At 33.9% G+C, this 15,918-nt stretch overlaps 1 protein-coding gene across 21 annotated transcripts in view; it reads right to left on the minus strand.

Annotated features, from left to right (window-relative positions):
- The window catches only part of PPIP5K2 (diphosphoinositol pentakisphosphate kinase 2), a 79,975-nt gene that overhangs the window by 63,078 nt on the left and 979 nt on the right, over positions 1-15,918 (minus strand). For all 21 annotated transcript variants that reach the window (XM_082620630.1, XM_082620627.1, XM_082620621.1 and 18 more), the window contains exons 2-6: positions 8,804-9,189; positions 5,847-6,042; positions 3,292-3,382; positions 1,523-1,608; positions 339-493 (exon numbers count right to left, since the gene is read on the minus strand). In XM_082620630.1, coding sequence (XP_082476756.1) covers positions 339-493; positions 1,523-1,608; positions 3,292-3,382; positions 5,847-6,042; positions 8,804-8,917 — 642 coding nt within the window. In that variant the 5' untranslated portion in view covers positions 8,918-9,189. The remainder of the gene's footprint in view (positions 1-338; positions 494-1,522; positions 1,609-3,291; positions 3,383-5,846; positions 6,043-8,803; positions 9,190-15,918) is intronic.

The following is a 15,918-nucleotide window of genomic DNA, read 5'->3' on the forward strand; positions in this document are numbered from 1 at the left end:
ATTACTTTTTCTATGAACTATCCATTTAGGAGGCCATTTTTCTTAAAAAAATGCTGATCTTTACTGAATTTCCCACATGACAGATACATAAATGGAAGGTAGAAAGAAGATCAAATAACTTTCTTGGTATTCAGTAGGTAAGCTTTTGCATAAACAACAGTAATAACTAAAATGATGCCTTGCTTTTCTAACAAAATATTGATATGATATCAGTTTTATTAATTTATCTCTAAATGATACATTGTTAATCTTAGTTTTACTAAATACTTGATTACTTTTAGTAAAATTTATACAACAATGTATTTAGAATAGTATTCACTAGGGTAACAAAGGTTTACCTTTCGAAAAAGTCTTTGACTTCCACCACCAGCAGATGTTGGATAATAAATGTAAACATTGTGGTCTTCTGCACTGACTGGCTTTTCTACAAATGGCTTTTGGAAAACTTCCCCATTTACTTCCACATGATCTTCCCCTTCAATCAGATTACATTCTATAAATCAATAGCAAGAAAAATTATATATTGTATATTACCTAGATATAATATTATTATTGAGGACTTTTTATTTTTACTATAATAGAGATTACAAAGAAAAGTAACCTTGGATAATGTACTGATTTGATTTTAATTAAAAATATTTATGCAAACATATGACCTGTGACATTAGGAACTATATTCTTCAAAAATCTAATGGACCTGCCATTTTACCCTGTCACCCCATAGAATTCAAAGTTAGATATGAAATGATACACAAGAAAGATTGAGAAATAACTCCATAATGCTATCATCTTCTGAAAAATGTATGGAATCATTATACCACAGATACCATAAAACATGAAATTATTTAAGTTAGAAAATTAACCAATATACAGAGTAAGCAAGCAATCCAATCAGCAAGTTGTACCTCTAGACAAATGAGAAAAGTTCCCTGTTACAGATGGTACTATATCTGGTTTTTAATAAAAGTTCCTCTAATGTACAATAGTCATCAAAATTCCCCAAAATAGTTATCAGAATATTAAAACATATAAACATTTATCTTGCCTTTTTAGACTAAGTGTAACTTACATGCTATGTTTTAGATAACCAGGAAAATGAAGCAAAGGGTACTTTAAAATATTAATAAATAGTAGTATTTCAAAATTCCTACTCATCAGAAGTTTAGTTGTGGCATACTAACATGAAGTTTCTAATACTTAATTCAATAGTCATAGATGAATCACTCATTTACCCCAATCAATACAAATTTATTAAGCATGTAATTTAAAAATTCTTCTTTATGATTCTGATATGTCAAATGTAGACCAAAGAAATGTAGGATATACAACTCCTGATTATTAGTTAGCCTTGTCGTTCACAGTGTCACATTTTAATTGAAATTTAATTGCCTATTTGGATCATTTTTTAAAAAATTGAATAGAATACCATAATTTAAATTCTTTCCATTTAATTATAGAAGAGAGTGGCTCAAAAGTATGTTAAGTGATAAAAGATAGCTTGTTTAAAATCTCTTACTCTTACCTTTGGGATTATTTGGGTCACGATTCAAAATTGCATAACGAGGAAGTAAAATACCTTCAGCTTGAAGAATACTATATACTTCTCTCCTGAAGAAAAAAGAAAATATCCTTATTGTTTTATTGCTCTGTTTCACAATGAGTATATTACTCTACTGTTCATAAAGTACATTATTACTGTTCTATCACTAAAAAAGTCATGCAGGGCTTCCCTGGTGGCGCAGTGGTTGAGAGTCCGCCTGCCGATGCAGGGGACACGGGTTCGTGCCCTGGTCCAGGAAGATCCCACATGCCGCGAAGCGGCTGGGCCCGTGAGCCATGGCCGCTAAGCCTGCGCGTCCGGAGCCTGTGCTCCGCAATGGGAGAGGCCACAACAGTGAGAGGCCCGCGTAGCGCAAAAAAAAAAAAAAAAAAAAAAGTCATGCATATAAAGTCTTTTTTTAAGTAAACAAATATGTCATTTAGAACATTGAAAAACTGTATTCTAAGTAAATATTCAGCAATATTAGAACAAAAGTGTATGCACAATACATTTTGTGGCATATTAAAATACTAATTTTTAAAATTGGGAATGTAAATGTATAAAAAGAAATGGTTAAAGTTACATCACAATGACAGAATATTACCTAAGTATTAAAAACCTTATACAGTACTCAAAGAATATTTAACAATGTGGGAAAATGTTTACAGTCTTTTAATAGAAATGTGATCCTAATTTTGTAAAATGTAAGTGCATATATGTATTGCTTTCTATAGTAAAAAAATATGGTAAACGTAGTGGCAGGGTTAAATGCCTTTTTTTTTTTTGCGGTACGCGGGCCTCTCACTGTTGTGGCCTCTCCCATTGCGGAGCACAGGCTCCGGACACGCAGGCTCAGCGGCCATGGCTCACGGGCCCAGCCACTCCGCAGCATGTGGGATCTTCCCGGACCAGGGCACGAACCCGTGTCCCCTGCATCGGCAGGCGGACTCTCAACCACTGCGCCACCAGAGAAGACCCAATGCCTTTCTTCATGATTTTATTTTCTAAATTTCTTAAAATGAATATGCATTTATATATATATACACATATATATATTTATAATATATAAACATGTAAACCTAGGTAAAATGTTATAAAAATTGAGATATTAATAACATTACTATCTGGAAAAGGAAAAACAAAAATAGAAAAACAAAAAACTATAGGGCCTTACACTTCTTACAGCATTTTCATATGTATAACCTCATATTGTAATGCTAAGACAGAATAGAATGCCGGTGAAATTATAAGGGTAGCCAGTAGAATGAAACACCAATTAAATGAAATATATAAATGCATTTGTATTTTACAATTTCTTTTAAATATCTATGCTTTTGACCTGTTAAATGAATTGCTAAGATATACAGTAAAATATTTCTCAAAATGGTTCCACTTTACCATTAAAAACCTAGTTATAATGGGTAAAGCCGTAGCTTCATCATCAGTCACATGACGGAAAAACTGTTCATAATTTTCAATGGTTTAGTAGGGTCTGGAAATTAAACAGACCTGGTTTAAGTCCTTGTCCCACTACCTGAGAAACTACTTGTGACTCTTGGCAAACTAAATGATCTTCCTGATTCTCAAGTTTTGTCACCTGTAAAATTGGGTATAAATACCTATTTCTAAGTATTATTTCAAGGATACCACAAATCTATATATTTATAAAAACACCTGTACCATGTCAGCTTAAGTAGATACTAAATAAATGTTAATTTTCCTTCCTTAATTTAGCCAATTTAACCACTCACCTATCTTGTATGAGATACTGCATATTCAAGTCATTGATTACAAATGGATTCCTGAGTTTTGCATAGGCAACTGCTTTGTCCAGTGGAAATCCTAAGAACACATATTATTAACATATTCTGTAGAATCTCAAGATAAGTTGACATCTATAACTTAATCAACTTGAATTTATGCCACTTCCTATAAAAGACTAATTTCATTATGCATGTAACTGCTTTCTCTATAAGACAGAATAATACACAAAACTTGATTTATCTTGTACTAGTAAATAAATCTTATTTTTTCTTAGTGAATTTGATAGATAAGGCACAGCAAGCCAGTGGTTATATAACCCAATTTAGAGCACTGACATGTTAGTTGATGCCTGATTATTCAAAGTCACATGACAGAAGGTAAGACTACCTCATACACAGATAGAAATCTATATATAAATAAGTGTATCACAATCACCTGGAGATTTTTTTAAAATTTATATAACTCCTCTTCTTCTCACTAATGATATTTTGATGCATATACATATAAATTAGCTGATAATTCAAAGAACTTAAGCATCTTCAAAAACAGCAAAAGAAAGATTAATTTACATTCAACAGATATGCTCAAAATATAAAATATATGAGCAGAATCATGCTTGCTGTTAACTAGGTCAATGTTAACACAGTAGAAATTAAGTCCTTAAAATTTCTAGACTTTGGTAAAATTACTAATTACAATGAAAACAAATCAAATGGCAGATATAGTAAGAGATCTAAATAATTTTAATGATTATACTTCACTCTCTGTATTAACACTAAAAGACTCCAATTTTATCCATCAATGTATAGTATATGATTAAGAATGGCAGTATACCATAGATGTTAAAAGCATAAACCAAGGTTCAAATCCTAACTCCATCTTTCATTAGCTATGTGACCGTGAGCAAATTTATTTAATATCTCCAAGTCTCTGATTCCCAGTTGTAAAGGGGTATATTAACTAAAAGGGTTTTTGGGAAATTAAATATAATAGTGTATATAAAACACTTATTACAATACCTGGCATAGTAAGTGCTCAATAAATGTTAACTATTATTATTCCCTAAATAACAATATTTTAATAAATAAGCAAAAGGGTAACAATCATCAGGCATACATAGCTTTAGCATTTAACTATAGTATGCTACAGTGTATCTGTGAAGACACTGTATTTTGTTTCATTATCAGAATAGTTAGTAGAGGAAGGAAGTGTTAAAGCCTACTGAAGTTAAAAAAACAAAAACAAAACAAAGAGCTATGGTCAGTTAAAAAAAAGATTTATTCCTAAATTCCTCTTAGCTTTTAACATTTAATTATAAGTACTCTATACCAAGAATCAATGGGCCACAAATCACAAACCCATCTAGTTTTATAGACTCTAAGAATTCATCACTTACTGTAAAGATGTCTCAGCGTCTATGGTTTGGAGCTTTCTAACACAATTCAGGAAATAAGAAACGCCTATATAGTCATTACCCTGTTTTTGTTGCTGTTAAAGAGGCAGCGTGTGGGATATGACCTTAGGTAGTATCTAGTTTTTACAAGCAAATAACTAGCTTTAACTTAATAAATAGGAAGAACCATGTGATAGTAAGGGAAGAACATCTTACCATCAAGGATAAGCAAATTTTAAGATTCTCTAAAATGAATGACTTCAGTCTGAAAAGAAGACCAGGGACTTGACTTCTCTATGAAATAACGAAAATCAATATAGTGTATGGAGCACAAAAAGTCTTAACCTGCTCCATCCCCTTCTTGCTGAACACCTAACTAAAGTGAGACTTTAACACACCTGGAGGCTACATTAGTTTGGTAACAAAACGATTTAATATGAATGCATTTATAACTGAGTGCATATCTTTTAAATTAGAGCTCTTAATGAAAATTAACTTAATTCACAGATTCTTAGGTTATAAATTTTCAGACATACACTTAGTAACTTTTGATTAGTGGACTTTACTTTGAAGAAATACTTAAGCTTAATTGATATTTCAGTTTGATCTATAAAAGATAGCAAGACAAATATAAAATTCAAATATTAAGTTCTTAAGAAATAAAGCATGAATATGTATTGAGGAATGATAGACCATCTTCTGTATGGCAAAACATATGGGCTTATAATATTTAAAAAATCAAGAATTTGTCCTAAGCAACTTACAGTTGTAAACAAAGACATACATTCAAAAAGTTCATCACAACCTTATTTTTAATAGTAAAAATTGGAAACCATCTAACTTTTAGGATATTGGTTAAGTATGATATAGACTATGACACCATTAAAAATCAGGTTTTTGACAAATGATATAGAAGGGGAAAACCTCTTGATGTAATTAGGTTAAAAATTAAATATAAAATTACATATACACTATAACACTAAATGTGTTTTTTAAAAATACACACAGAAAAAAAGATTGGAAAGAAATATATCAAAATGTTAATATCACTTATCTGTGAGACTAGGTGAGTTTAATTTTATTTTTCTATTTTATCTATTAGTTTTATAGTTAGAAAGGATAAAGAGGTTTCCCTCTCTGTTTTACTACCTTTAGAATGAAAAGAAATAAGACAATCACACAAAGGCCAGTTTTCTACTGGTTCATTCAAAATAACATCTTCTTCAAATACTACTACTGTGATATATTTAAATAAGGAGACCCGTTCAAGAATTTCCTTCATTGGTTTGGATTTGGATTTCTTTGCCATGGAACATATTCCAACCATAATCTGCCTTTCCGGTGGCTAAAACAGAAAGAAAACAAAAAATCAGGTTGACTTGATAACAACTCCAAAGTACAGCTATCTTAAATCTCTGTCAGAAGTACATAAAGCATGTGATGAATCAATAAAAGTGACACATTACCCAAACAGGCATTTTTCAAGATTATATTGTTATAATACTTAATAATAATAGTTTTCTACAAAGGTCTGGAAAAATTTTTTTAATGTTTCAGAACACTGTTACTACTTTCATTCAGATTTCAAACTTAAATACTTCCTTAACTGTCTCTAGTGTTTATTTGCTAAATAACAATTTAGCAAATTGTTAAATTGCTAAAGGAGCAAATAAGGCCTAAAGGGCCAATAGGAGTGAGATAAAGAATTCTCTTGCCTAAAATAAGGTATTTTCACTACAAAGCTATGCAGTGTTAAAATATTTTTGTAGATTGAATTTAAATGTGAGTTGGTCACCAATGACAACTTAGAAGGAAATTTTGGAGAAAGCCACACTGCTAAACAGAGGTGTCTATGCTCTTTGACACCCCAATCTTCGTACTCAACATTCCTAGTTTACGGTGTTGCTCATCTCTGGCACCCTTGCTACAGCTCAAAGGCCATGATTCAGCCTGAAATTTAAAACTCAGAATATAGAAACAACTTATGAGTAGCTCATGGGTTTATAAAATTACTCAAGATTCATTCTGAGGTCTTTGCTTTCAGGTACTTTGAGAGTTTTATCAAATATAAAGCTGTGTCCAGTTTTCCATTTCAGTTCTTCTCTCTTCTATATTTATTTATTTCATACGACATTATAATCTGGGCCCAAAAGTGTTTTACTAGACTTTCTCTTATTATAAATCTAAAAATAAAACGGCAACATCTGAATTCTTCTTCTTCTTTATGCTTAGCATTATTCCTCTCACTCATATGAAATTTAGAGTTCAAATTGGTATTGGATTTGATGTTACCATCAAAGATTGTAAATCCTAACCTCCCTGGGATCTGCTGTCTTTCACCCTCTGATCATCTACTTTTATGTTCCCTTATTCAATTCTCTCCTGATCAAAAGCCTCAGCATAGCTCATTATGATGTTCCTTAAGTAGATTTCCCTAGACAACAAGAGTACTCAACCTAACGTCTTTGATACCTTAACAGAACGATCTGGAACAAATCATTTTATCAATCTACAGGTCAAATGAACCAAATCAAGCTCCTCAAAATGTGAACTCAATTTAATTAGTACCAATATTCCAAGAACTATGCTAAGCACTGAAGAGTTACATATACAGAAACTACCTGTCATCAAACATTCTGAATCTAACAGGAAACACAGTAATCATACAGTACATAGTGATACACAGAATAGAAGTATATAGTCAAGGTACAGAAATGGTATTGAGGAAAAAATGTTCAAGTCTCTCATGGGGAAAAGAGTAAGGAGAGGGGGAAGACTGAACAACATGAAATCTGAGGTTTTGAAGAATGAAAAATGATTCACAAATTATCCAAAAAGGAGGGGCATTTCACAGAGATAACAGCAAAGAGGCATGGTACAAGATAGAATATGTGGGAAATAAAAATCTGACATTGCTAAAACATAAAAGGTAAAAGAGAAGAGAGACAAGTACAGTTCTAGACATAGGAGAGAGATAAAAATCCTTATATGGAAGAAGACTGGACTTGATTTATCAGTGGTGTTCTCATGTGCTCAGAAGAACTCTAAAGAAAAGGGGTAAGCGTAGCAGAGGCAGAATCAAAAGTACTTTCTAGTCTAAGTCAGTTAGAGAAGCTCTGCTTTTATGTTTTAGTTACTGGACTTCTACATAAGACTTTAGATGAAGAAAAGTTTGGGCTGGTATGAGAAGTTTGAAAACCATCATTTTTTTCTAGGGGTGAGGTGGGGGGGTGGGATAGATTTTAAATGGGTGACAGTCTGATTTTGCATTTCAGATGTATAACTGCACTGTGAAAGGTGTTGTTAAATAACAGTGAAAAAGAATTTGAAGAGTCATCTAATAGCTATTTTTGGTTCATTTTTACTACTTACATCAAGTTTAACAGGTTTTTGTTTTAAAACAAAATTCTCTTTTCAATTGGAAATATAAGAAACACATATTTTGTTTGTATTTTAAATAGGTTCTCAAAGTAAAGCAATCTCTAATTGTAAAGGGACAAAAATGATGAGTAATAAAAATGTTGAGCTAACATAACCATAGCAAAATAAACATAATAAATGTGTTACTCCTAAAGATCCAGTATGGTTTACACACATACATACACACACACACCCGTAGGTACTTGAGGTAGTTTCTCCTAGCCACGCAGTTTAGACTTCTGAATAGTTAATAAAAGGGATATCTTCAGGTCAACCGCTACTTGTGTTGACAACATGACAAACTTAATGAAGCTGGTTAAGCAGTTCTGCTTTAGTACCTTTAAAATTATTTATCTTGATGTATTTGTTGTAGCACTTCTACATACAAGGAACCCCTTTGATTTATGGCCCTGATTACTCTTTCTCCTTGTCACTTTTTCTACCTAACCCTGTGTTATACTAGGCATAACAATGAAAGACACTAAATTAGTCATTATTAAACAACTTAGAAATCTGACCTCCAATTGTCTTTCTTGAAGCACTATAGAGTCAGTAATGTTACTAATGACACACAGTATGCTTTTTCAGTTTAAAAATTTCCGACAAATTTCTATGTGAAAAAAAATGTCTTAATAATTTAAGACAATGGTATCAATTCCCCTTCACTAAACAAACAAACAACTTACAGATTCATCCTCCTCCTCATCATCTTCATCTGCATGGTGGAAGAAGTGTCGATAATTTCCAGGGTTTATTTCTGTATCCTCAGGTCCAACAAAGAATCTGGGGGCTTCACTCATTTTTATTTCATTTGATATAAATATAACTTAAATGTGATATACTAAAACTGTTTCTAAATAAACAGCATCTGAAAAAAGCATTCTCTCTGTAAGAGCTGACACATGGGTCTGTTGCAGCTTGTTTCTGCTTATACAATCACTTGAAATTGTGACGACAGTTAGTTGGCAAATGTTCATTTGTTCTCAGATATTATTGCTTCATTGTTGATGCAGTTTAAAAAACAAGACAGTGACGCTATTGCTTCAGTGAGTTGATATGGCAATCTTTTTACCTAAAATGCAATTAAAAAATTAATTTTGGAGACTGTACTTCAAAATCACTCATGTAAAAATAACTTTAAATGACACTTGTAAAATCATTACCAATAACTTGATGTATACCTTCAAATGAAAAGAGATTTTTTCCATAAATTTAAGAAATTTAGGCTCTCATCTTCAATAATATATATCTTGGCAATTTGACAAACTGATACAAATAACAAAAAAGAGTACACTAAATTCCTCAAGTCTAAAAATATCTAACGAATTAGGAGAAAATCATTCAAATTATAACAAAATTACACTAAAAGCTAAATCCCTCGGGCTTCCCTGGTGGCGCAGTGGTTGAGTGTCCGCCTGCCGATGCAGGGGACACTGGTTCGTGCCCCGGTGCGGGAAGATCCTACATGCCGCGGAGCGGCTGGGCCCATGAGCCATGGCCACTGAGCCTGCGCGTCCGGAGCCTGTGCTCCGCAACGGAAGAGGCCACAACAGTGAGAGGCCCGCGTACCGCAAAAAAAAAAAAGCTAAATCCCTCTGCACATAGTTCAGTAATATCTGAATAGAATGGAAAAGGATAAAATATAATGTGGATTTAAAAATCATTAACAACTATACACCAATCTGAAATCACATTAAATCAATTTTTAAAAGGCTTCAATTTGTAAAAGTTCAATTTGCAAACTGGTTTTTTGGGGTACATAACCATTCTGCATTTTGGTCTCACATATAAATCAACAAAACAAGATTAGAATGAAAACAAGATTTCATTATAACAGCAGCTCAAAGTTTTAGAGTCACAAACTCTTTTGCAATATTTTATAATAACCATAAATGGAGTATAACCTTTAAAAATTGTGAATCACTGCATTGTACACCTGTAACTTACATATTATATGTCAACTATACCTCAATTAAAAAAAATAAAGATAAAGGCTAAAAAAACCTGTGGCAAATCTACTAAAATCTATGGATCTTCTCAGAAAAAATGCACATGTACACTAAATTCTGCAAGCAATTTTATGTGACTGACAGACATCCAAACTTTTCCACAAAAACAGATGCCCATGAACATCAGTTTAAGAACTATCATACAACAGTGATATAACCTCAGAATATTCCTTAGCAAAGCTGTTTACATGTACTTGGTTCCTTGGTCATATTAAAACTAATCACCTACCAAGATGAAACTACATATCAAATACTTTATTTGATTCCTGGTAATACAAGAAATTACTTGATTAAATATTCTCAAGAGCTGGATGATAAGCTAGCTAGAACTTCAAAGCATAATGCCAAAAGTCCTATCCCTAAAGATCTAATTCCAGTTTAATTGGTGGCTCCCTATGAAACATTAAAACTAGTTTACCTTGGGCTTCCCTGGTGGCGCAGTGGTTAAGAACCTGCCTGCCAATCCAAGGGACATGGGTTCGAGCCCTGGCCTGGGAAGATCCCACATGCCGCGGAGCAACTAAGCCCGTGCGCTACAACTACTGAGCCTGAGCTCTAGAGCCCACAAGCCACAACTACTGAGCCCACGTGCCACAACTACTGAAGCCTGCGCGCCTAGAGCCCGTGCTCCACAACGAGAAGCCACGACAATGAGAAGCCCGCGCACCGCAACAAAGAGTAGCCCCCACTCACCACAACTAAAGAAAGCTTGTACACAGCAACGAAGCCCCAACACAGCCAAAAGTAAATAAATAAATAAATAAATTTATATTAAAAAAAAAAACTAGCTGTTTACCTAGCCAGGCAACTACATTGTTATGAAATTTAAAACTTTATCATTAAAGAATAAAAGCAGAAATAATTCATTTTATGTATCAGTGCTTTTTATTCCTATTTCCCTTGCACTGTTTCATATATAAAAGATGTTTGCTGAAAAAAAAAAGAGAAAGTTTCCAATTATTGTAAAACTTGATGGTAGTGAATAAGCTGATCTCAGTTCTTCTGTTTTGTATCAAAAGGCAAACCTCTTTGGTTTCTTTTTAGTTTTCAACCCCTCCCATCCACCTAAAACCAGCCCTAACATTGAATATTTAGTAGCAGAAAGGGCATGTGTTTTACAGTCAGATATACCTATTTAAATCTGTCATTACATAACAAGCAACTTATGCTAGTTTCTCTAAATATCTTCATCTATAAAAAAGGGGGTATCATAGTACCCTGTAACTTTGTGAAGAGTAAGTAAATGTTTGGCATATACTAAACACTCAATAAACCTTAGTTTCTATAGGCACTCTATAAACCAAGCTCCCTACTAACGTAACATAAAATCTACCAAAATGAATATTGCTCACGAGTTGTTGACCTAAATCACAAATAACTTTTAACCTATTACAGAAGGCCCAGTATTAGGTGCTGGCAATATAAAGTCAAAGTAAACATGAACCTTTTTCTTAAGCAGCTTAAGGTCTAGAAAGAAGACAGCCAAGTAAATTAACATTTTCTGGGCTTCCCTGGTGGCGCAGTGGTTGAGAGTCCGCCTGCCGATGCAGGGGACACGAGTTCGTGCCCCGGTCCGGGAAGATACCACATGCCGCGGAGCAACTAGGCCCGTGAGCCACAACGACTGAGCCTGTGCGTCTGGAGCCTGTGCTCCACAACAAGAGAGGCCGTGACAGTGAGAGGCCCACGCACCGCGATGAAGAGTGGCCCCCGCTTGCCACAACTAGAGAAAGCCCTCGCACGGAAACGAAGACCCAACACAGCCATAAATAAATAAATAATCACATTACAGAAGAGTATTTTTAAAAAAAGACAACCTACTTAAAAAAATTAACATTTTCTGTTTTAGTGTGATAAGCACACCAACGAAACTGACAATAGAAATATGCAATAATGTCTCACTTTTCAGAACGGCAACAATGGGAGATGTATTTCAGTGCATATAAAGATATATGTTTACTTATATATATATGCATGTAAGTATGTATATGTGTACACTTTATGGCATGATTTTAAAATTGTACTTTCTTCTAATTTAGGTGCTTTAATGAAAGTGATAATAATCCTGTTCTACAGAGCTGAAAATTAATTTTCAAAAACTCTGTAATTTTAGAGTGTTCATCGTGAAAAGTCTAGAATGCATAAAAATGAAATTTTAAAAGTCAATTAATAATACCATGACCGAGTGGCAGAACTACTGGTTATAGTTCTTAGTTGTGGAATGATTGGGTTGTATTTCCTACTAGTCCCTTTACTATATATTTTCCCAAATTTTTGAGCTACTTTATATGTGTATTATGTGTGAGTAGAAATCAGCTTTTGGAAAAAAATGTGTATCCTGCACATGTTCTTCCAAGAGTATAAATGAATGACTGATCTGTCCCCTTCTCTTCACTTAGTCAAATTCTGTTTCAGTCCTCAATGCTGCTTCAAATACATATGTCTTCAAATACATATATATATGTCCCCCATCTGATTATGGGTTTAGGTCTGAAACCATGTCTCATTCACTCATTTGGAGAGAGACAATAGACAAATCAACAAATAAATATATGTTAGGAAGACCTCCCTAATATGGTGACATTTGAGTAGAAATCTGAATTAATGAGGAAACCAGCCATGGGGTTATATGACAAGAGCATTCCAGACAAGAAACAAACTCTAAAGGCCCTAAAACATAAATATTTGGCATATTTCACATGATCAAGGAAAAGTAAGGAGAACATACGCAGCTGGAGCAGAGCAAGCAAGTAAAGGAAAAATGGTAGAAAATAAAGTCAGAGAAGTAGCTAAGATACATACAGAGGACTGAGAAGCCACGGTAAGAATTTTCAATTTTATTAAATGTGATTGGATTGCCTTTAAGAGAACGGGAGAAGAAGTAGAGACAAGCTATACTGACAATTCTTTTGAAGGGCTTTGTTATAAAGGTAGGCAAAGGCTTTCTTTTTTGTTTTTTCTTCTGATATATGAACGATACTTACAAATACTAGAAATAGACTGAACAGGCTAGTGGTTAATAGTATGGATTCTGGAGCCCAAAACACTTGGTGTTAAATCTTAACTCCAGTAGCTGTGTGACCTTGAGCAAGTTAATTAACCTCTAAGAGCCTCAGTAAATTGTACCTATCTTTCAAGTTGTTTTACAGATTAAATTATATTTAGAAAGTTCTTATATCCCACCGCTCAGGCAATACTCCATACCAATTTTATCAAAATATTTGGGAGAAAGGCCCAGGTATTTTTAAGGCTTCTCAGATTCTAATGTGCACCCAAGTTTGAGAACTGCTGTACAACTCAAAAAAAGGAGGGGAGTGTAGAACAATGGAAGTACATGGCAAGCAAAACCTGTGTTTGCCATTGTTAGGAGGGCATGCTATTATTACAGGAGATCTGATCTGATAAAAAAGGAGACAAAGCTGACGAAGCAGAGTCTTTGTCTTCTTGATGCCTGGCACATCTCAAGTACCCCAAAAATATTCCCTCACAAACCTTTCCTTAACAATTTTCAAGATTTCTTCTATGAATCATTCATTTTGCCCTTTGGTCACCTCTAACCTTGGCATTATTTAGCTGTTTTGGTTGTGTACATCCCTTCAAAACACGATAAGCTTCAAGAGAATGAACATTTATTCATCATTGCTACCTGGTATGTACTTAATTTGTTAACCCAGAGCCTCACCACGAATGAATACTTTAAGTATGTCAAGTATGGCAGCTGGAACCCCCTGGCCAGTTGCCTCCAACCACTCTCTTCAGTTTCTCCTGGAAACACTGTACAAATACTATCACTTTCTATGAATACTCTAATATGAAAAAAGTTGGGAAGCGGTTATGACTTTGTGATTTAACAATTATTCTCAGCAATCCTGGGATTAGAGATATTTTCCTCGTTTTACAAATGCTTGCAGTACATAGATAAATGTCCATCATTTGATTATAAATGAGGACTTGAAGCTCAGAAAGTTCAAGAAATTTGACTGTAACCACACACCCGATAAGACTTGTAAAAAGAAATCAAATCCAGGTCTGCTTAAACCAAAGGCCATCATGATCACTTAAGGGCAAAATCAGGACTCCACAGTCCTTACCACAGCATTATACATATTAAATAAATACTTATAAAACTACAAGTATGAAATAAATGTATTTTTGTTTCCCCTACCCAAGTGATATGTATACTGTAGTACAAGATGAAATTTTATGGGCATGATAGGAAATCCAGGATATTCTAAATGAATTGCTATTTCACCTGAACCCCTGACAAACCAAATATACCTTATGCATTTCCACATTATTTAGCATTTCGACCAACCTACATCCTCCATCATGAATTCCAAAACATATAACTGGCCTTAAAGATATTACATTATTCAAGTATCAAAGTTGAGCCTTTCTTATCTTTAAGATTCTTTCTATAGCAGTAGTCCCATAATAGACTGGCTACATCAGAATTATCTGGGACATCTGTAAAAACTCAAGTTAATAGACCTCCCACAAATTTTCTACAACAGCATTTCTTAACCAGATAATCTATATTTTAACAAATCAAAGTGTAGCCAGGTTTGGTAATGTTTAAATTTGTGCAAAAGACAAATACCTATTAAGGCTGATTTCTAAATTTGAAATTAGTATCATGCTACTAAAGTACCCACACTCAAAGCACTGGTTCTCAAACTCTAGAATGCACTCAAATCACCTGGAGGGCTTGTTAAACTACTAAACTAAAAAGCCTGGAAGTCACGCCTTTGCTACCCCCAAATACACATCAGCACCCTCTCCCATCCTCTATGTTCCACAGCATTTTGGATCTATCTTTACAAATATGTTTCCACTACAGTTACGGTTTTCCTCCACAACTTTTTATTGTGAAAAATTTCAAATATTCACAGAAATTGAAAGAACAGTTCACTGTAAACACCCATATACCCACCACTGGACTCAACAATTGCTCTATCATTTGAAAGTAAGTTGTAGACATCAATATGTGTCATCTCTAAATACTTTACTATGCATCTCCTAAAAATAAGGATATGCTCTTACATAACCACAGTATCATTTCCACATAAGAACATTAATAGTTCCACAATACTATCCATATGTAGTTGCATGGGAGCTTTTAGAGAACGAGGATGTCATCTATATATTCCCAGTACTTAACTGGTGCATAGCACTTATTTGAGTGATGAATAAGCGTTCAACCAATTGTTAAGTTTAATACCCTCACAACAACTACCCTGCAAGTCGTGGGTTTAAAACTTAAACAGCAAGCTTTGATTGTACAACCTGCACCTTCTGCCCACCAGTTTAATCACCTGCTTTAAACAAACCCATGCAAGTTTAAGTATTTTGGTTTCTGAATTATTTAATTCTGCATCAATACTGAGGCTCCATGAAGACAGACGTCACATCTGTCTGCCTTCAGACACCTAAATAGGCATACCAAATATTTTTCTAATGAATACTTTGAGCTACTGAAAATGTTAATGAAGAAGTTGGAAGCAATGAAGCACAACGGTAGGACAATGGTAATGTAATAGTTAAGAATACAGATTTTGAAGTATGAAAAACCTGCTTTCTAGTATAGGTTTGTTCAAACGTTTACTAGTAGCAAAAATTTACTAGAGCAAGTTAAGTGAGGCTTAGAGATAAGACTCAGTTCCTACCTCTGTAAAATGAGAATAATAATCTAATACACCTCATGGAATTGTTGAGAGAAGTATATGAGAAACTATGTAAAGCACTTGGCACACATAAGAACTCAGCGAATGGCAGCTATCATTATTTTTTTA

The sequence above is a fragment of the Mesoplodon mirus genome (genome assembly GCF_964341445.2).
Source record: "Mesoplodon mirus genome assembly, chromosome: 5".
Taxonomy (NCBI): domain Eukaryota; kingdom Metazoa; phylum Chordata; class Mammalia; order Artiodactyla; family Ziphiidae; genus Mesoplodon; species Mesoplodon mirus.